Source organism: Eubalaena glacialis, chromosome 2 (genome assembly GCF_028564815.1).
Source record: "Eubalaena glacialis isolate mEubGla1 chromosome 2, mEubGla1.1.hap2.+ XY, whole genome shotgun sequence".
NCBI classification, from domain to species: domain Eukaryota; kingdom Metazoa; phylum Chordata; class Mammalia; order Artiodactyla; family Balaenidae; genus Eubalaena; species Eubalaena glacialis.
Window position 1 is genome coordinate 109,200,162 of NC_083717.1, and position 19,877 is coordinate 109,220,038.

A 19,877-nucleotide genomic window follows, 5' to 3' on the forward strand; every position below is an offset into this window, starting at 1 on the left:
ACTTGTTGGGACATGTGCTCCTTGTTACAACATAAGTGTCTCTGTGCTTTGGTATAATTAATTTACTCAGTGTCTTATTTAGTGTCTCCCGTAGAAGGCTGTAATTCCATGAAGCCAGTGACCCATGTCCTGTTCTCGGCCATATCCCCAGCCCCTGGGGTGTAGCAGGCACTCAGTGAATACGTGTTGAGTAGGTTAATTAATAAGTTAGTGTATGTTTATGTCGTAGCAGGCTCTAGGGTAATGAGTTTCTCAGACCCTGACCTAGGCCTGACTCCCACAGGGCTTATAGACCAGTGGTTTCTGGAGCAAACCCCTAGAAGCTGGCTGAGGATTCTTCCTTGGGAAGCCGGCCAGGCCCTGATCATACCACCCCAGTCCTTTCAGGGAATCCCCAGGGAGCAAGGCAGGCCTGGAGCCCGGAGAGTGTGCTTACTACTTCAAGCTAGTTTGCTGTCACCCAGGAAGCTCTGGGGGTTCCTGGTGTGGGTCAAGGCCTCCACCATCCCTGAGTCTGTTGAGCATCTGACATCTTCCCCAACACAGGCATTCAGCCTTACTGTGTCTGGGACAGCGGCAGGGGCAGAAGCTTGGAGATGACTTGATTTTGATCTTTGCACATCCCAGGATCTCACGGAGAACTCACCAGGGCCGGCTTTAAGTCTCTGTTCTCCAAGCTGGTCAGGGTGACTCTTCACCATAGCAAAGAGACAGTTGTATATTGCAGGCTTTTGCCTGGTGCTGGGGGAGGCCCATGACCTGGTGGTGCATCTGCCTGTGTCCGCCCTACACCATTGGGGAGGGAATCTGCTTTGCTGCGCTGACGTGTCCGTGCTGCAGAATGAGGGAACACTAGCAAGGCCGCCTTGATTGCTGACGCAGTTGTCCTCCTTGGAGAACTAGGCCGCCGCAGCTGAGGAGCTGGCAACATTTCAACAGCAGAGGGCGGCAGAGCCATCCCCATCCGCTCAGACCCTCCCAGTGGATTCAAAAACAGCTTCTGGTACAGGCTGGGAGTGAGCAGGCAAGGGAGAGCCCAGAAGAGGCTAGGCTGGGATTGACCTTTGTCTCTTGGGGGGGAATTCCAGGATCCCGGGCTTGGTGGCTTTGATGGATACAGTTGTTGATGGGTAACTCTTTAAATTCTCCAGTGTGTGTTCATCCCAATAAAAAGTTTTGGAGCCACCCTGGTGGAGGGCAGGGATGGTGTGGTTTAATTTGGACCCCACCCCACCCCCCCCCCCCCGGCCAGGGCTGGGCAGGCGGGCGCCATACGGAGGAGAGTGTAGGGCTTCCTTCCTATGTGCCCTCCGGGGTGGGAACGGCTGCTGCCGCTCTTCCTGCCCACCCCTGCAAATATGTGGCCGTTTCCCGTGGCCAGTTTTCCAGAGGTTTGCCGTCTGAATCCACGTCCCCTGCAGGCGGGTGGAAAGTTTGGGTGGGCACCGCCCTCATTTGTCCACTTGGCCGGACACAGAGGCTCTGTGTGTGCCCAGAGCTCAGGCTCATTCATGAGGAAAGAGGGTAGGTGTTCATGCACCCAGGGGAATCCAGACTTGTTTACCCCAGCAGCACTGGGATTTTTGTGTGGGCTGCCTGCTCTCCTCCTCCTGGGCTTTCTCTTCTCAGTTCCCTTGGCTGACCAAGGTGCCGGTAGCAGGACCCCAAACTGTTAGCAGCATTGTTTGGTGCTGATGTTGGGATGACGTGCAGGTGACTGTGGTCTGTCAGTGAGGATGGAGGACATGAAAACTGGAATGTACCTTAGAAACCAGGCCTGTGCTACCCCACCACTCTGAGCTGAGCTCAGGCCGAGTGCTAGGTGGCAGCCCAGGCCAGCCTGCTTTGACAGCCACAGAGTTGGCTACTGAGAAGAGTGTTGGGGGCACCTCTCCAAGATATGTCAGGCTGTTTTGCTTTCCGCTCTGTCCTCTCCACCATCTAAAGCTCAGGGCTCCACTTCAGAATAACAGCCTAGAATGTCTGCCCTGCCAGCACACCCTAGAGACCACAATTTTGATTCTCCATTGGAAACGACCTGAATTTCCAATTACGTGGACAGGGTAAATGAGGAAAGGCCCAGCTATACAGTTCAATATCATGTAGCTATTGAGAATAAGTTTATTTATCTATTTTATATATATTAATGTGTATCTGTTAATCCCATTCTCCTAATTTAGCCCTCTCCCTTCTTCCCCTTTGGTAATCATAAGTTTGTTTTCTGTATCTTGAGTCTGTTTCTGTTTTGCAAATAAGTTCATTTGTATTATTTTTTAGGTTCCACATATAAGTGATATCATATGGTATTTGTCTTTCTCTGTCTGACTTACTTCATTTAGTATAATAATCTCGAGGTCCATCCATGTTGCTGCGAATAGCAATACTTCATTCCTTTCTGTGGCTGAGTAACAGGTTTCTACTGTATAGCACAGGGAACTATATCATATCTTGTAATAACCTATAATGGAAAAGAAACTGAAAAAGTATATGTATATATACACCATAGTAAAGCAATTATACTCCAATAAAGATGTTAAAAAAAAGTATATGTATATATAAAACCAAGTCACTTTATATTTATATAAAACTGAATCAATGTGCTGTATACCTGAAACTAGCACAATATTGTAAATCAACCATACTTCAATTTAAAAATTAAATCAAATTTTAAAAAATTTTTAAAGGTTATGTAAAAATTGATATCATGGAAAGCTGTGATACATTATTTCTTTAAAATGCAGGTTGTTAAATAGTGTGGTCTTATTTCAGTTAAAGAGTGTGTGTGTGTGCGTGTGTGTGTGTGTGTTTGTAAAAATGGCTATAAACGTATGCCCAAAAATGTTAGCAAAAGTCATTGCTGGGTGATGGTATTATAAGTGATTTAAGATTTTTATTTTTGTTTACTAGTTTTTTCCCCAACTTTTTACAAGCAAAGTGTAATATTTATGGTAGCACAAAGTTTTGTTTTTTCGTAACTCCCTGTCCCATTACTTGTGTCCAGAACAGTCAGGTCTGAGGGGAATGTGAAAGCTGTTTCCCTTGAGAGCTTCCCTGTCTCATCTCCAGAAAACTGCACACCTGGCTGTCCCCTCTCTGGCCCTCTAGGATTGTCCAAACAGAAATACTTCATGTAGAGTCCATATAAAAACTGCCATACCTGGAATTCTCTGCGTTTGTTTGGCAAAACTACTATTGAAGACATTTTCACTAGATCTTTGAGGCCCCTTATAAAATTCCCTAAGTGACTTCTACAGTTCAGGGCCAGAGAAGGTTTGTCTTTCTTGTGATGAACAGGTGGTTTCTCCCCTCTGACAACGAGGTGTGACCCCACCGGCTCCCCAGCCAGGGCAGCTGAGGAGTGTAGCTTTTCTCAGCCTTCATTATCTGATGTGATGATTCCCCTCCTCTTCCTTTCAATTACTTGGCTTTTCCCTTTGTTAATGACTTTCTTCCATTTCATGTTATCATTGTTTCACTGTAAACTAAGTCAAGCCCTTTTTGAAATATAAGCTCCCTGAAGGCAGAGACTGTGGCTTTTCATATTTATATCCCAGAACAGGGCCTGGCACATAACAAATGGTCAGTAAATGTTGGATGGATGGATGGAAGGAAGAAAGGGTAACCAAGGCAGGAAGGACTGTTTCTACAGAGCCATCCACAGAGCCTCTGTGGCATCTACAGTTGGCTCCCATCCTGGCCAGGCAATTGCCGCGTCCCCTAGGGCCGTCTGCAAACCCTGTGCTCTGTCTACTCCTCCCAGCTCTCCTGGGAGATGCAGCCGAGACCTGCCCTGACCATGCTAGTACTACTCAGCTCTAGTGGCTGCATTTATACTTGCCCTTCCCATCCCTACTCCTCTCTCTCTTTCCAGTTTCAACTTGTACCTATTTGTACCCTAAACTACATTTTTTTAACTGATCAACATCATCTTTAAATAATCATTTTACCTAAATAAGTTCTACTGACAGCTCTGTCGCAGCTTCATGTTACAGCACAAAGAGGCTAGTCGAGCGGCAGGAGGCATGGGCTCTGGTCTTGACTCCGCCAGGACACCCCTTGTGCTCTCTGTAAAATGGGGTTATTAATACCTGCCCTTCCTGACTCCCAGCATTGTTGTGAAAATCAACTGAAGTATGTAAGGTATGTAACATACTTTAAAAGATAAAATAGTAGATCTCTAGAGTGCTTTTTTAAAAAAAGACAGGGTGAAGGAATTTTGTCTCAAAGCCCTAGGGGATCACCGTCCCTCATGCCACTGCCATCCCAGATTAGCTACCGTAGCAAAATGTTGCATCTCATGCATCTTGTCTCTTGTTCCAAAAGCCACTCCTATGTCTGGTGGGTTCGGATGTGGGGACCCCACCAAAGAGAGAGAGCTCTGGACAGCTCAGAGCATGGGCTGCCTGCTTTAAGGGAGCATTCGTCCCCTCCAGCCATCCCTCTCCTCATTTGCTTCCTGCAGGGAGGACGTTAACCAAATCTGTGGTTTCTCCTTTTCCAGGAACAGCTTGAGGTCTATGACTTCACCAAATTCCACTCGCTGAAGCCCAAGCTGATCGAGGCCGTGGACAACATGCTGAGCAACAAGATCTCGTCCCTGATGAGCCTCATCAGCCAGGAGGAGACGAGCATGCCCACGCAGCTGGTGCAGGGCGGTGCCTTCGTCGGCACGGCCGAGGGCCCCTTCAACCAGGGCTACGGGGAGGGCGCCAAGGAGGGCGCCGATGAGGAGGAGTGGGTTGTGGCCAAAGACAAGCCTGTCTACGATGAGCTCTTCTACACTCTGTCGCCCATCAACGGCAAGATATCGGGCGTCAACGCCAAGAAGGAGATGGTGACCTCCAAGCTGCCCAACAGCGTCCTGGGCAAGATCTGGAAGCTGGCCGACTGTGACTGCGACGGCATGCTGGACGAGGAGGAGTTCGCACTGGCCAAGCACCTCATCAAGATCAAGCTCGATGGCTACGAGCTGCCCAACAGCCTGCCCCTGCACCTCGTGCCGCCCTCCCACAGGAAATCCTTGCCGCAGGCCGACTGAGGGGCAGGCCGCACACAGGGAGGGCGGTGTGGGGCTAGAATCGGGGGGCCTGGGCCGGAGGCCCACGCTGCCACTGACTCACTGAGCGACCCTGGGCGAGTCACTGCCTTCTCTGTGCCTCGATTTCCCCATCTGTAGAATGGGGAGGGCAGACACTGGACACTAGATGAGATTCTTTCACCTTAAAATTCCCAGAGTTTCTATTAAAATATTGGGGGGAGGGGGTGGATACGGGGATGGAAGGGTTGAGAAGAAAGGGAAATCGTCCAAGGAGTCCTCCAAAGCCTGGAGAAGCCCAGATGTGGAATCCCAGGAGCCACGGGGTGTCAGCTGGGGGCTCTGCTGGGCTTCACTGGACTGTCCATCATTTTGAACCTGGCTGTCCCTCAGAGGGCACCGGGAAGCAGCAAAGACGAGCTTATTTATTTTGCCTCTTGCTCTAATTAGAGTGAAAAAAAAAAAACACCTGAGAAAATTTCTGTTCTCTCCAAACTGTCTACCAAAGAGAAGACTGCTGCCTCAGCTTTGAGAGGAGGACGCACCGTGACTGCATGTCCCCGTCCCTTCTGTAGGCCCGCAGAGCCCGCAGCCAGGCCGCAGGGAGCATCCATCCCAGCACCTGCTGGCTGGCCCTCCCAGGGCTCCCCCAGCCTTGGAGCCTTCCCAGCAAAGTTGTATTTGGTTAGAAATTTGGAACTCACAACCTTTATTAACCCCTGGCAAGAGTTCTAGTATTCATTTCAAGTCACGTTGAAATCTGAAGATTAGCTTTACTTGTCTGACAATAGGTTGTAGCAAAGTTTATCATACTTAAACTAGAGTAAGAAAAGAGGTGGTTCTCCCCAGTCGTCAGTTAGCGTGGTTACACGTCCTCAAGACTCCTTGGTCAATGGCAGGATTTAAATCCAGAAAAAACATGGCTTGGTGCGGGCAGTGTCCTGGCCCTGTGGCCACAGAGGGGATGGGGGGCCAGCCCAAGCTGGCTGTCAGATAGAAGAGGTCAGTCTACTAGCGTTAGACACTATTTTTATAAAAAATAGGCATTTTTATTATGACTAGTTTTTTAAATATAGTTTCTATATAAAGGATAAAGGCCTTTATACAGAAACAAGATGCAATCTTTCATATAAAGCCTTTTCTTCAGAAGACTGTGTGGTTCATACCATGAATGCCTCACGAGGTAGGATTTGGGCCCTTACCTGTACATCAGCTCCTGATGTTCCCTCCCTGGGTGCCCTGTGTGAACCTCTCTGGACCACTTGCCCAAATGCCTGTGTCCAGTGAAGATCACCCTCCCAACTATGTGGGCTCCAGCTGGGGGATGCAGGTGCCTTTCACCATTATTTATGCAATAAGAGAGATATGATATTTCATCACTATTGTGATGGCTGCATAGCCTGGGACCCTGCCGGCACCAAAAATGAATGAAATCCAAACAGTCACACCTAAGTCTTCCAAAAAACTCTTTTTTTTTTTTTTTTCTGGTGTCACTTGCGACATCAGGGGCAGAACAGCAGACTTAAGAAAGTGTTTATTTTAGAGAAGCATTTATCCAGATGCCAGCCCTCACACTCCCTAGCTTACTTTCTACATAATTTAGTTTTAAGAGAAGTAAATACATAACATGATTTTAGTCTTAATGAGTACTTTTAAATTAATTAGACACATAGAAAAGAGACATTTGTAATTCCAGTACTGTAATCTGAGCAGATAGTTCTGTGAACGCACGAGGACCACACAGGCGTGCAAGCACAGTGGATCCAGCAGAGGGCAAGATTGAGAGAGGAGGAGAGAGAGTTCATTTGTCCAAAGGTATAGAGATGCCAAGGTTAGATGATTTCCATTCACAATCATCTTGCTTCTTTAACTCTGCTCAGTTGTCATATATAAAGATAAATATATACATGTATGTCACAAGAGTATGTATTTTGGCCACTTGTTAATGTGTAGATATGTACATATGGCCAAGTTTTGTCTATATGTGGATGTAGAGGAATACTGTTTCAGAGGAGCCGCAGAGGAGGTTTCTGGTTCTACATGGATGGAAACACCTCACGGGTGATCCCCACCCCACCCGCCATGACCTCTGGTGGGAGAACATCTGGCAGCTGAATGCTGAGAAAAAAGGAAGAAAAAGGAAGTCACATGTCCATTTTTCTCAATATCGTCTCTTAAAACCTGAAGTCACCCATCGTAAATAGTCGATTGGAAAAAAAAACACTGGAAGACATTAGGGATGGCGGCCAAGCGAGGACCCATATCGTCCCAGGACCCGCACAGAGTTCCTTGAGTCTGTGTCCAAAACACCCGTTATCCCCTGACCCCGTGCAGCAGGGCCGGGAACACAGAGCCCTTGGGATCTGGGCACCTTGACCGGCCGTATTGGCCTCCCTGCACCACCCCGCTGTCCAAGTACCCCCTCCGCAGAGTGCTCACGGATGGGGCGGGGGGCGTGGAAGTAGGTAAACTCCAGAACTCTAAAACTATCTTCATGCTCTCCATGATTTCACAGAAGAAAACCTAAGAATCTTGAATCTATTTTCTGTACAGCACACGGTATCGCACAACACAAACCTCTGCAGTCTTGAGTTTAGGGGGAAGAAAATGAAAACTTCTGCCTACTCCTCCCGAAGTCGACTTCCAAACTGTGAGCCTGCTGGTGAGGCCCTCCTGAACCCGTCTGTACAGAAGCGTTGCACTGAGACCTGCCGAGAACCCCCAGCTCTGCGGCCACACGCTGATGTCCAACCCGCTTGGCGTCCTACGTGGATTCTTTCCTCGTCACACACACTTGGATGACCCGGGTTGGGGCTGCTCTTCTGTGGGGAGGGCCAGGCATTCAGTTGGCTTTCACTTCTCCAGGGCTGGAGTGGCTTCTCCGGAACACTTGTCATCATGCAGCAATAATGCCTGGATTGGGGGCTGTGACTCCTCCCACAGAGCTGTGGGCCTTAAGGAGTTGGATTCTTATTCCATCTCATGGGACTGGTGTCCAGGTGGGTCAGAGAGCATGTGAGGAGAAGCCAAATGCCTCGTGCTCTCCCCCAACCGCTGCCCGCCTTACAAGCCCGCAGGAGAGGCTTCAGCAGAGCCCTGGCCCCACTGCCCCAACCACGGTCCTTTGCTATGTCTGCTGGGTCTCGGGGGGCCGCCCCTGCACCACACTAGGAATGTCTTGTACTGGAGCCTGCCGCCTAGGATGGGGTTTAACCACCAGAGTCATGGCCTGACAGCCACCACCAGAACCTTCCCGCTTTATGGCTACACTCCTTCTTGATGCCCAGAACAATACCCTGGACAGATTGCCTTGGAGATAAGGAAAGCATTTAAGGAGGCACTGGTTATTTCCTCCATGGAATGTGGCAGAGAAATAACTTTCTTAGGACAGATAACCACTGAGTTTTTCCAGGTAGACATGGGCAGAATCTAAGAGTGTACCAGGCGACGTGTCAATTAGCCAATGCAATTAATACACAATGCTTCTGTTTTTTTGTAATCTTGTTTAGAAATGTCAAAAAAAGACACCGTCTACTGATCAATAAACTTCTGAAAAAAATCACTACTTTTTTCCCATTGGCTCTGGTTTTTCAGTTGACTGTGTGCCAGCTGTCTCGGGAATAAAGCAGGGATCCCTTGGATCCCTTCTGAAATGAGGCAGAGGAGTTCAGGGGAGGGTGTGCCCCTTTGCACGCCATCCCTGTGACCCCTGACTCTTCCTGCATCTTCCCTGGGTGGTAGACTCGGGCTTCTTCAGCAGGAAAGCAGCTCCATCCACTGTGGGCAGAGACCAGGTCTGGGACCAGGCCCCAAGGGAGGCTCACACCCCAACTGAGAGTGACTGGAAACCAAGAATGGAGGGGACCATGGAGGAGATCCTTCTGAGGCTGAGGACAGGGCATCACTGAGCACTCACAGGAGACGGCCTCTGTCCGGCGCTGAGGCAGGCCCGAGCACCTGAGGGTGCAGTGGTGCTAGGGTGCAGCCCCTGGCTGGCTGGCAATGCTCCTGCCTCTTGCCATGCCTCACAGGTCTGGACCACCCATAGTAGACATCTGGAGTTTTCACACTTGCAGCCATCTACCCTTTTGGTGATCCAGACCTGGAATTTCCTTTGCAGGCCACTCTCCACTTCCCCACCCTCAATCTGAGGCATGAGGTTTGGGGAGATAGACCCCACCCCTTCTTTCCAGGGTGGGTCCTGATTGTCTTGAGCCAATTAGAGTATTTCATCTGCCTGGTCACAGAAATTGTTCAGGAATGGACATGTGTCTATGAGAGCCAGGCCCCTCAGACTTCTGTTCCAACTCTTGGGAGAGATGTTCTCTCTTTTCTGAACCATGCAGTGCGAAGAAGTGAGCCTATTGATGCAACAATATAAATAGCATTGAGAGAAGTGCCCAGAGGTGCTGGAAGCAGAGAAGTGAGGTTAGGCTGACAGCAACCACCCTGTGGAGCGTGAAGATGAAGAAGGCATTGAGAAAGACTAAGGGAATCCACACCTGTGGTGGCATCATTTGAGCTGCTGGATCAAACCTTACCTGAAGTCCTCCTCCTGCCAGACTTTTCAGTTATGTGGACCAGTACATTCCCTTTATATCATTTAAAGCCATTTGACTTGAAATTTCAGTTACTTGCAACACAAATATTCCAGAACTGTACTGACCAGCAGGGATTCTCATTTCAACAGGGGCTGCTATCAGTCAAGGCACAAGAGGAGCTGATCCTGGCAGCATGTGCAGTGGCTTTACTGCAGTTGAACTAGGGAGAAAGAAGAGCAGTTCCGTAGCCCTGGTCAACAACCTCAAATACAACCACCTCTGTTGAGATCTGTGTACAAAGTGTCACGCAGCTCCATCCTGTCCTCTGGTGGTCACATCACATGGGATGCCCTGGGCCAAGGCTCTTAACAGGAGGTGAAACAAGCTTACAGAGGTGGGAGGAAGGGGGACTTCTAGAAGGAGCAGGATTTTAACTGGGGCTGATATGATTGGAGAATGTGGACGGTGGGGAGTAGAGGGGCATTCTCATTCTAAGCTGAGAGAACCACTGATGTTCAGATTTGGGCAGGAAACCTCTGGTCCCGACCAGGCAATGGGGAGTCTTGCTCTGGGGAGGCACATTGGGCTGGGCATCAGCTGACGTGCAGGCAGGGTGATGAGCTGGGGACAGTGACAAGGACCTGCAGGGTCAGTGGGAGTAACCGGGTGGGGGGTGGGTGCACTGTGGAGCGCTCGCTGGGGGGCACAGCAGCAACAGCCATTGGTACCTGACTGGACCTGGGGCTGGAGCAAGGAAGCAGCTCAGGTTCATCCCTAGTGCCAGGAAGCCAGTCAGTGGCAGGAGGGACCCCACAGGGAGAGGACAGCAGGGGTGGAGGCTCCCGTCGGATACAGGGGAGATGCCCCCACTCAAGAGCAGCATGCTCCTCGCTCCCAGCCACAGGCTGGGGTTCAGGTGTGATGGGTCCTGCCCAGCTGTCAAGGGCAGGCTGTGGCCACTGCTCCTCTCACCGGCCTGGCCTGTCAGGGACGCCTCCCTGAAGTGGTGCCGGGGCTGCTGGGTGGATGAACCCAGACACACAGCCCAGCCCGGTGTCTGTAACCAGACTGTTCTGTGAAGCCACCTGAATTAGAACTCGCTCTCCTTCTGGCATGCAGTCCAAGGTTGCAGGGAAGGAGGGAGGGGAGGGAGAGGGAGGGAGGGGGAGGGAGAGGGAGGGAGGGGGAGGGAGGAGAGGGAGGGGGAGGGAGGGGAGGGAGAGGGGAGGGAGGGGAGGGGAGGGGAGGGGCTCCCCTACAGCCCCCACCTCTGAGCCTCAGGCCCAGCCAGTGCCGAGGGAGCACAGGTGCTGGTGCCTCACTGGGGTCCCAAAGAGTGAACACCGTGTCTCCAACTCTGGAGGAGGCTCTGTCGTTCCCACGGACTTGGCGGGTTACCCCTTCTCAGGGGGAGCCCCCTTCAGAAAGTGGCCCCAGGCCTGAGGGAGTACCGCCCTGCAGCCCTGGGCTGGGTTGGGTGCATTTCCGTCAGGGCCTGGAAAGCCCAGCCCTGGTCCGAGTCTGTGGTGTGTCTGTGGTGCGTCCCCCAGGAGAGGATGCGAGGGCCATGGCCCAGCGGGCTCGCTCCCATCCCCGCCCCTGTGGGTGCTCACGGAGAGGCTCTGCAGGGGTGCAGAAGGGCAGCCCCAGCCTGCCGGAAGTGGGTGCAGAAGCTCTGACCAGAGGCTCTGCCCTGCGGCACCTTGTACCTGGACTGCAGCACCCCCATGGTGCTCCCACCTGGAGCCGACTGGAGACCATCCCATGGGCCTCTGCATCTTGGGAGCCAGGACCCCCACCTGATGCTGAAGGCATTTGCAGCGGGGGATGATGAAGGAGGAGACCCTGGACCAACTGATCTGGAGCATTCTTGAGCCGCCCCCTCCCGGTCTGGGCCACGCCCGCCCTGCGGCAGGTGAGAGAACAATGCCGGCTGTGTGCTGTCACCCCTGCCCCGCTGGCCCAAGAGGAGGGCCATGGAGCGGCCCCAGCTCCAGCCTCAGCCTCTCCTGATGTCTCTCCCTTCCCGCCCAGCCCCTCCTATCTGCCATCTCCGACCGTCCAGCCAGGTCTCCTCCCAGGGCCTGCACATCACCAAGGTAAGTAGTTTCCCGTTTTCCTTCCACCTGCCCTTTTCGTCCCAAGGAGCAGCAGCCAATGCTGTAGCCCAGGAGGAACCTCTGGCAGCAGGAGTTCTAGAAGAAGAATTTAGAAGGTGGGATGGGACAAAAGGGGCCCTAGGCCATTCAAGCTCAGGACACCAGCCAGAAGGACCAGACCTTACCTGGCTAGGTTCCAAGCCGCAACCACCCACCAAATGTGGGGACAGTCTGGCAGGGAGGGGCCCCCTCTCCCGGGGAGTCATCAGTATCCACAGTCCTCCCCCAACCTCCATGCCCCCAACATCCCCAACTTAGGAAATGTCCAGTGGCCCCTCATCCCCAGAGAGCTCCAGGCCTGATGGCTGGTCAGCCCCACAAGCCCCAGCAGTTCCTTGGGGCTACAGGCACGTGAAGCAGGAGGCCAGTGGCAGAGCCTTGGACCGCTCTCCCAGTCCAGTCCCACCATGGACCCTGCGTATAAGATGGGTCACATTCGCAAGCTGCAGGCATAGCACATACAGATGCAAGAGAAGACTTTCACCAAGCAGATCAACAATATCTTCCAGCACGGCCGGGTGAGTGTAGTTGGGCGTGCCCCATAGCCCATCTCTACTGTCCCCCTAGCTCCCTGGCCAGTGGACCCTGGGGACCGACTATGAGGTCATCTGGCTGAGGCCACTTCTTTCGACCCCAAAGCACAGCTGAGGCCAATGCTCCTTCCTCAAGGCATGCCCTGGGCTGCATAACCCAGGTCCAGGAATGGGGCAGACAGGTGAGGTTAGGCTGACCCTGTGCCTACTCCATCCCCTCCCATGCCTGCTCCATGCCCAGGTGGGCATCAAGATCCAGAACCTGTACACAGAGCTGGCTGATGGCACCCACCTGCTGCGGCTGCTGGAGCTCATCTCGGGGGAGGTCCTGCTACCCCCCAACCGGGACCACATGCGCATACACTTCCTAGAGAACAGCAGCCGAGCTCTGGCCTTCCTCAGGGCCAAGGTGGGCACTGGGGAGAGGGCTTCTGGGCGTGGTGCTGGGGTGGGCAGCGGGGACAGGCTGGATGACTAGATCATCTTTCCTGGGCCGGCCACAGGGCAGAGCAGAGGATCTGGAGCCGGGATCCGGGAGGAGCAGCTGCGATACAGAGGTCCAGGAAGCAAAGCCCTTCCTTGCACAGTTCTCCCAGTTTAGAGAACACCCACTGGCTGAAGTGGAACAGCCATTGTCCCCAGTGGGTGGAAATGGAATATGCCATTGACTGTAATGAGAGATTGTGGAGTCTAAGCTGAAAGATTCAGTGCACTCTTAACCTTCTCTTTTTATAAATAAGGAAATTATTTACCAGGCAGACCCACAGTCAACTGGCCAGCAGATCCTGGATAGGGGGCCCTAGGGGTGAGGGAAGGTCAGACACAGGGGAAGAGCCTCGGACACTGAGCCAGGCAGTGGAGGGAGGAGATGCAGGGCTACCTTGGAGAAGCTGGACCAGACAGCAGGGAGGGACCTAAACAAACAGGAGGGACCCTGAGAGAAAGGGACAGGCCAAAGAAATAGTCTCTAAAAGGAGACAAGAGCTCCAGGGACACAAAGGAACCCTCGTGGCCAGTGTCAGGGGGCTGTGCAGGGGTCATTTATATTGAGAAGCAGGAATTGGGAGGCCCAAGGGCTCCTGGCTTCAGGTACTAAAGCACGAGGTGGCTGCCCCTGGTGGCTAAGAAGTCACAGGTGGAACTGGCTGGGCTGAGCCTAAGTCCTGGAATGGAGGTCACAGCCAGCCCCCCTGCAAGCCTGGCGTGCTGAAGGGAGGCCAGGAAGGTGAGAAGCCAAAGCAGCAGACAGGAGCACTGCAGTCCCTGGGTGCACAGAAGAGTGGAAAGCTGCCGGCCACACAATGCCAGGCCCTACTTGGTCCCAGGGACAATGGCCTGTGAGCCAGCCACCTCCTCTTGGGAACCTGGGGAGGATGCAAGCCCCGCAGCCCTTGTCAGAGGCTATGCAGCTCCCCTCAAGCTTAGAGACACAGCATGTCACTGATACGTAAGCCTATGAAGGTGACAGCCTTGTCTCCACTATATATATGAGGCAGCTATGGTCAAACTATGGCCCCCAGCACACAGTTAATAAGTAGCAGAATGTGGGATGCACTCATTTCTGGAGCCCTTGCCCTGTGCTGGGTACTGCATGTCACAAAGCCCAGACCTGAGCATAGGGGCCCTACAGTTTCAGGGGAGACAGTTTATTTGAACCCAGATCAGCAATATGCTGGTAAATGTTTAACAACCAGCTATCTGGGCTGGGGAGTTGAGGGGAAGGGGGCAGATAAAATCCCTGGTTTGTAGTATTTGCTGATTTCCGAGGCCTTCATACCCCTACCATGACGTCACTAAACACAAAATCGGGAAGATTTTTTAAAAGGTGGCCAGAGTAGCCCTCATTGAGAGAGTAGCATTTGAGTAAAGACTTAAAGGAAGAGAAGGAAATAGCCATGGGACTCTCTGGGGGAATAATATTTTCAGACAGCAGGGATAGCCAGTACAAAAGCCCCAAGGCCTGAGCTTAGAACCTCAGGAAACTGCAAGAATCCCATGGGTGTTGGAGCCGTGGGGTCCAGAAGAGGAGGATGGAGCCAGAGGGCGAAGGGGCCCAAGACACATGCGACTTTCATGTTTATTCTGTTCCTTTCCCTCCTTGATTCAACCCTCCCTGTCCAAGTGGCAAAATCTAGGTCAGCAGGTTCTCAACTTTAGTGCACATAAGAACCACCGAGGTGTTTGTCCAAATACAAATTCCTGGGCCCTGGTCCAAGAGAGTCTGATTGGGTAGAGCTTGGGAATCTGAATGTTTAACAGGAGATGGAACACTGATGAAGAAGGCTGAGATTCAAGGGTGAGCCAGGGACCCAAGCACTCACTGGAGATCCCCAGATGCCCTGGGAGGTGGAGGCAGACAGTCGATGCTGTCTATTGAGCTCATACATTGACTTTTACGACTCTTCTTTTCAACCTCCATAGCTGAACCACTGATCCTGGCCTGGGTTTACCTGTAGCCCATGCATGGGGAGACCTCCTGCTCCTGTGGTCCAGCCCAGTTCACCATGTTGGGACTTTACCTAAGGGGGCTTGGGAGCAAAGCCCCAACCACTTAGAAAGGCTTTACTTGCCTGGCCTTGTGCCTGCCTGCTTCTCCCCTGGGGGTTTCCTAGGGCAGGACAGACTCCAGAACCCTCCCATCCACCCTCCAGCCCCCTGGACATTTGGTTACTATGAGTCTTCTCTGGTATATGGGCTTTGCAGCTGAGCCCAGTCAACTTTGCCCACAGGTGCCAGTACCCCTCATTGAGCCAGAGAACATCATGGATGGAGACCAGACGCGCATCCTGGGACTCATGTGAGTCATCATTCTGTGTTTCCAGTTTTCCCACATCTCCCTGGACAGGGTATGTCTCAGCCCCCAGTGCCCAGCCCTGGCCTCGCCTCAGGGCCCTGGGGACAGAGCAGTTGCACCCAACTGTTAGGATCCCCACAACGGATCCTTGGCATCCACACGACTACTATTCACTCTTCAACCACGGGCAAAGAATTCAGAATGTCAGAGAGACTGTAATACGCTGAAGCGAGAACTAGATTCAGAGGCTTCAAGCCTGATCTGGGACGAGTCATTCACTAGTGAGCGGGTCAAGGTACCTGCCCACCACCCATCTTTCACCCCCAATTTGTTACAGGGCATTGAAATCCTGTAACTTTCATTACCCCTTAATGTATTGTTGGGGGAAATTAAACATATAGAGGGAGCCCCAGCCCTGGAGGTTTCCAAATCCCCGGGATCCTGAAAACCAAAGAGATGGTCCCCCATCTTCCTCCATTCTACCTCTTGTTTTCCCACAACTGGATCAGAAAGAGTAGACACATAAAGTCCTTATATTTATCAATTTTCATAGTTTCATGGTTTCTAAAACCCCGTCTAAAACTTGATTCTAGTAGGTTAGGAAAGCAAACCTGGAGAATAAAATCCTAATGAAAAGAAGCCAGAGATCTGGCTCAAATCCAGGAGGATCCTTTACACTCATGAGGGGACTGTTAGCCCCAGGAGAGCAGCGGCCTTGCCCGGCTACATCCCCAGAGCCTAGCATGTATGTGGCGAATGAATGGATGGATGAATTTCTAACTGACCTCAAGCCCTTCCAGGAAGCCACACTCCCCTCCCCTGCCCCCAAGGCCAGTTCCAGGTGCCCCTGCCACCCTTTCCCTTGGGAGCAGCAAGTCCACATCATCCCCTGACCGGCCACCAACCAGCCAACTGGCTCTCTTGTCCGCCGCCAGCTCAGGCTCTGCTCCCTGCAAAACCCGGACATGTCTGGGACCAGGCTGACCTCACACCCGCACATGCTCACCCCAGAATCTCTCCTGGTTCATGTCTGCTAGCCTAGCCCAGCCACTCAGGATATCTGGCCCTGGCCTGGCTGTGGCAGAGCCCAGCTCCAGGCCCTGAAGCTCTTTCCCCCTCCCCTCCCCTGCGCTGCTGCTCACTTGTCCTTCCTACCCAAGCTCCGGGGCCCAAAGGGCAGGGAAGGAAGTGCAGCCTGCTGTGCTTTGACATTCTGAGTTTATAAACAGGAGTTGGTAGAGGGGAGGAAAGGAGAGGAAGAGTCAAGGGAAAAGGAGATGGGGACTCTGGGGTGTGAGGGGCGAGGGAGGGAGTGGATGGAAGGGGAGGACCACTGAGGGCAGGACAGGGACGAGGAATGGAAGGCAGGGAAAGAAGTGGAGCCAGGAAGGAGAAGGGAAAGGAGCACCGAGTGGAAGAGGGATGGGGACGGGAGTGGGGGTAGGTGGAAGCCTAGAGTAGCAGAATAAAGGAAATTATCCAGGAGACTGAAACCAGGTATAGATGGTCATTTCCCAGTCTGAAGAAGCCGTCTCATGAGGCATTGTGGGGGCAGACAGGTGGGCTCCCCATGTCAGAGATGGGCTCTGTCAGATGTTTCTGGGTCAAGAGAGACCCTTCCCTATCAGCTGGGGAACCCAGGGCAGCTTCCTGATCTCTCTTACTGCACCTCATGTGCCATCCTTAGAATGTAACTACTAATAGCGCCTACCTGGGAGGGCTGTACTGGGTGGAGAGCCACGTGTGCAGGCTGGTGCCTGGTTGGCAGAAAACCCGTGTTGACCAGGAGCCGGTCTAATGAAGCCCAGACTCAATTCTGTGCAGCCCAGGGTAGGTTAGCACAGTGCCTGGCCCATCAGAAAGGCTGGAGAAACGGGACTTACTGCTGCTGTTGTCACCAATCGCGACTCAAAGCCAGCTGCTCAGAGGTGACCGATTTCAAGCACTCCACTTCTTTGTAAGGACAATCTTTCTCTCGCACCTCCATTCCCTCCCCAGCACGAGTGAAAGCGAGTACAGTCAGATGCTCCAGGTGGGAGAGCAGGATCACAGCGTGCCCAGCCTGCCTCTCCCACGGCCTGCGGGCTCTGCTGCCCCACCCCACCTGTCCCTGCATGGTGACCTGCTGCCTTGTCCTTCCAGGAGGAGTTTGGGGCCAGCACAGCCCTGCTGTCTGCCAAGGAGGCTCTGCTGCTCTGGTGCCAGCAGAAGACGGCCAGCTACGCCAACGCCAACATCACTGACTTCTCCCGCAGCTGGAGTGATGGGCTCGGCTTCCGTGCCCTCATCCATGCCCACAGGTGTGCATGAGGGAGGGGCCCCAGCGCCTCCGGACCCTGGCCTGGCCTGAGGCAGCCCTTGGCTTCCTTCTGGGAGGCCTCTACCCGCTGAGCCAACTGCTTCAGGACTTGGGTCTTCAACCCACCCATCCTCCCATGTCCCTCTGGCTCCCACGCTGGGCACAGAGATAAAGACAGCTAACAGCTGAGGCCCCTGTCTGTGATACCCCTACCCCCTTCCACAGAATTGGCCAGGTTTGCCTTTGACCCTGCCTTCCTCCACTCTCTGTGCCCCTGATTCTCTTTTCTGTCCTCTCCCTGGCAAGCACCTGACCTTTTGGAGCTTCCTCCCCTACCCAGGAGCCTGACCCCTGAGCAAAATTAATCCTCTCCTCTCCCAGCCCTATTCCTTCAGCCGGGGTCTCAGATAATCATCAGGGGAAAACTAATGCACTGCAAGGTATGAATGACCAATAGGAGCTGGTTTGCCTTTTTAACAAGTCCACTTAAAGCCAAGCAGTCATTGACTCTGGTAAAGAGCCCTGCCTGCTCTCTGCCCAGGCCAGATCTGCTTCACTACGGCTCCCTGCGTCCCAACCGCCCACGGCACGACCTCCACTGTGCTTTCCGCGTGGCTGAGCAGGAGCTGGGCATCGCTCAGCTGCTGGACCCCGAGGACGTGGTGGCCCTACAGCCCGATGAGCGCTCCATCATGACTCACGTCTCCTTCTAGTACCACCACTTCTCCCACCTGCACCAGGGGCAGACTGTCCAGAGGAGACTCGCGAAGGTTGGTAACAAACGGAAGGTGGCATCGAGGAGAGGTGGGGTGAACATGGGCTCCGGAGTCAGACACACCTGAGTTTGAAGGCTGTCTCTGCCCCTTCCTCGCTGTGTGGCCTTGGCTGTGTCACCTAACTTTACTGCACTCCGTCTGTAAAATGGAGATGATGATTCCTGGGCAATAGATAATTAATTCTGGGTAATAGAAGGCTGCTATGAGTGTGCAAGGGAGCATAAGCACAGTGCCTGGCACACAGGAAAGCCAGGTGGGTGGTGCCCCTTCCTGCCCCTCCCCCTCCCCCTCTGCTCTTAGGTTGTTAAGCTCCTAATGGGATTAAAAGGCTCAGAGAGCTGGACTCTGCAAGGACAAGCACAGCGCAGCTCTGCTGGGCTGAGTCCATGTTTCTGGGGGCTCTCTTACCCTCTGGGCACGATGGCAGAGGCTGAGGCTTGGGAGGCCTGTTCTCAGGGTTGGTGTCTCAGCCGGGCATGGGGGAGATGATCCAGGCCAAGGGCTCTGAGCTGCTTTAGGGGTGTGGCGGCCTCAGGGAAGGGAAAGAAGGCTCAGAAAAAGAACAGCCCCCCCAGAGTTGAGGCCATATGGAGTAAAATAAGATAGAGGAAGGCAGGACGGGGCCCCACACTCCCAGGTCTGAGTGTAGAATGGCAGCAGACCCGCTTCTCTGGGGGCTGGGAGGAACCCCACTTTAGTGTGTCCTCAGCTGAGGGCAGGAGCTACTGCCCACCTGGGCAAGCCTAGCTGGCACTCAGCACCCAAAAGGGGAGGGCCTCCAGGGCCTGGATTCCAGGGCCTGCCCCCAGGTGCCGCCCTGACCCTCTCCCGTGCCCTCTGCCAGATCCTGCTTCAGCTCCAGGAGACAGAGGCTCTGCAGACCCAGTGCGAACAGCTGGTGGCCAACCTCCTGTGGTGGATCGCAGAGAAGCCGGTGCAGCTGGAGGCCCGGGATTTCCCAGACACCCTGCCAGGCATGTGCCAGCTGCTGGTGGCCTTTGCCTCCTTCCGCACCCAGGAGAAGCCACCGAGGCTGCAGCAGCGAGGGGCCACGGAGGCCCTGCTCTTCCGGCTGCAGATGGCACTCCGAGCCCAGAATCGCAGGCACTTCCTGCCGCACGAGGGCCTGGGCCCTGCAGAGCTGTCCCAGAGTTGGGCAGGCCTGGCGCAGGCAGAGGCCTCGTGGAGCCAGGCCCTACAGCAGAGGTTCCTGCAACTAGAGAGGTTGGAAACCCTGGCCCGGCGCTTCCAGCGTAAGGCGGCCCTCCAGGAGAGCTTTCTGACAGACACAGAGCAGGTGCTGGACCGGGCCGCAGCCCCGCCGGCCAGCCCGGCCACAGTGGAAGCAGCCACCCAGAGGCTGCGCATGCTGGAGGCCAGCATCCTGCCCCAGGAGGGGCGCTTCCAGGCCCTGGCCGAGATTGCAGACATCCTCCATCAGGAGCACTACCATGGCTGGGCAGAGGTGGCCTGCAGGTGAGCCCCAGGCACATGAACGGTCTTCAAAATAGGCTAGGGCCTTCCTACCGTGCCCCTATCTTTACACAGCCCATTCCTGGACACAGAGGCAGGGATGATTTATGGGTTTGGGGCTCCCTTTAAAAAGATCTAACTCCTGGGAATTCCCTGGCAATCCAGTGGTTAGGACTCAGCGCTTTCACTGCCGGGGCCCAGGTTCGATCCCTGGTCAGGGAACTGAGATCCCACCAGTCGCGAGGCACGGCCTAAATAAATAAATAA

The 19,877-nt window shown here is 53.5% G+C and overlaps 2 protein-coding genes across 2 annotated transcripts in view; both read left to right on the forward strand.

The window, feature by feature from the left end:
* The window catches only part of EHD4 (EH domain containing 4), a 91,957-nt gene extending 83,360 nt beyond the window's left edge, over nt 1-8,597 (forward strand). Inside the window, exon 6 of the mRNA XM_061180446.1 lies at nt 4,502-8,597. Coding sequence (XP_061036429.1) covers nt 4,502-5,038 — 537 coding nt within the window. The 3' untranslated portion in view covers nt 5,039-8,597. The remainder of the gene's footprint in view (nt 1-4,501) is intronic.
* Nucleotides 8,598-12,036: 3,439 nt separating this feature from the next.
* The window catches only part of SPTBN5 (spectrin beta, non-erythrocytic 5), a 52,450-nt gene continuing 44,609 nt past the window's right edge, over nt 12,037-19,877 (forward strand). The window contains 7 exon segments of the mRNA XM_061181455.1: nt 12,037-12,111; nt 12,113-12,253; nt 12,510-12,677; nt 14,998-15,114; nt 17,205-17,362; nt 17,903-18,131; nt 18,982-19,613. Coding sequence (XP_061037438.1) covers nt 12,037-12,111; nt 12,113-12,253; nt 12,510-12,677; nt 14,998-15,114; nt 17,205-17,362; nt 17,903-18,131; nt 18,982-19,613 — 1,520 coding nt within the window.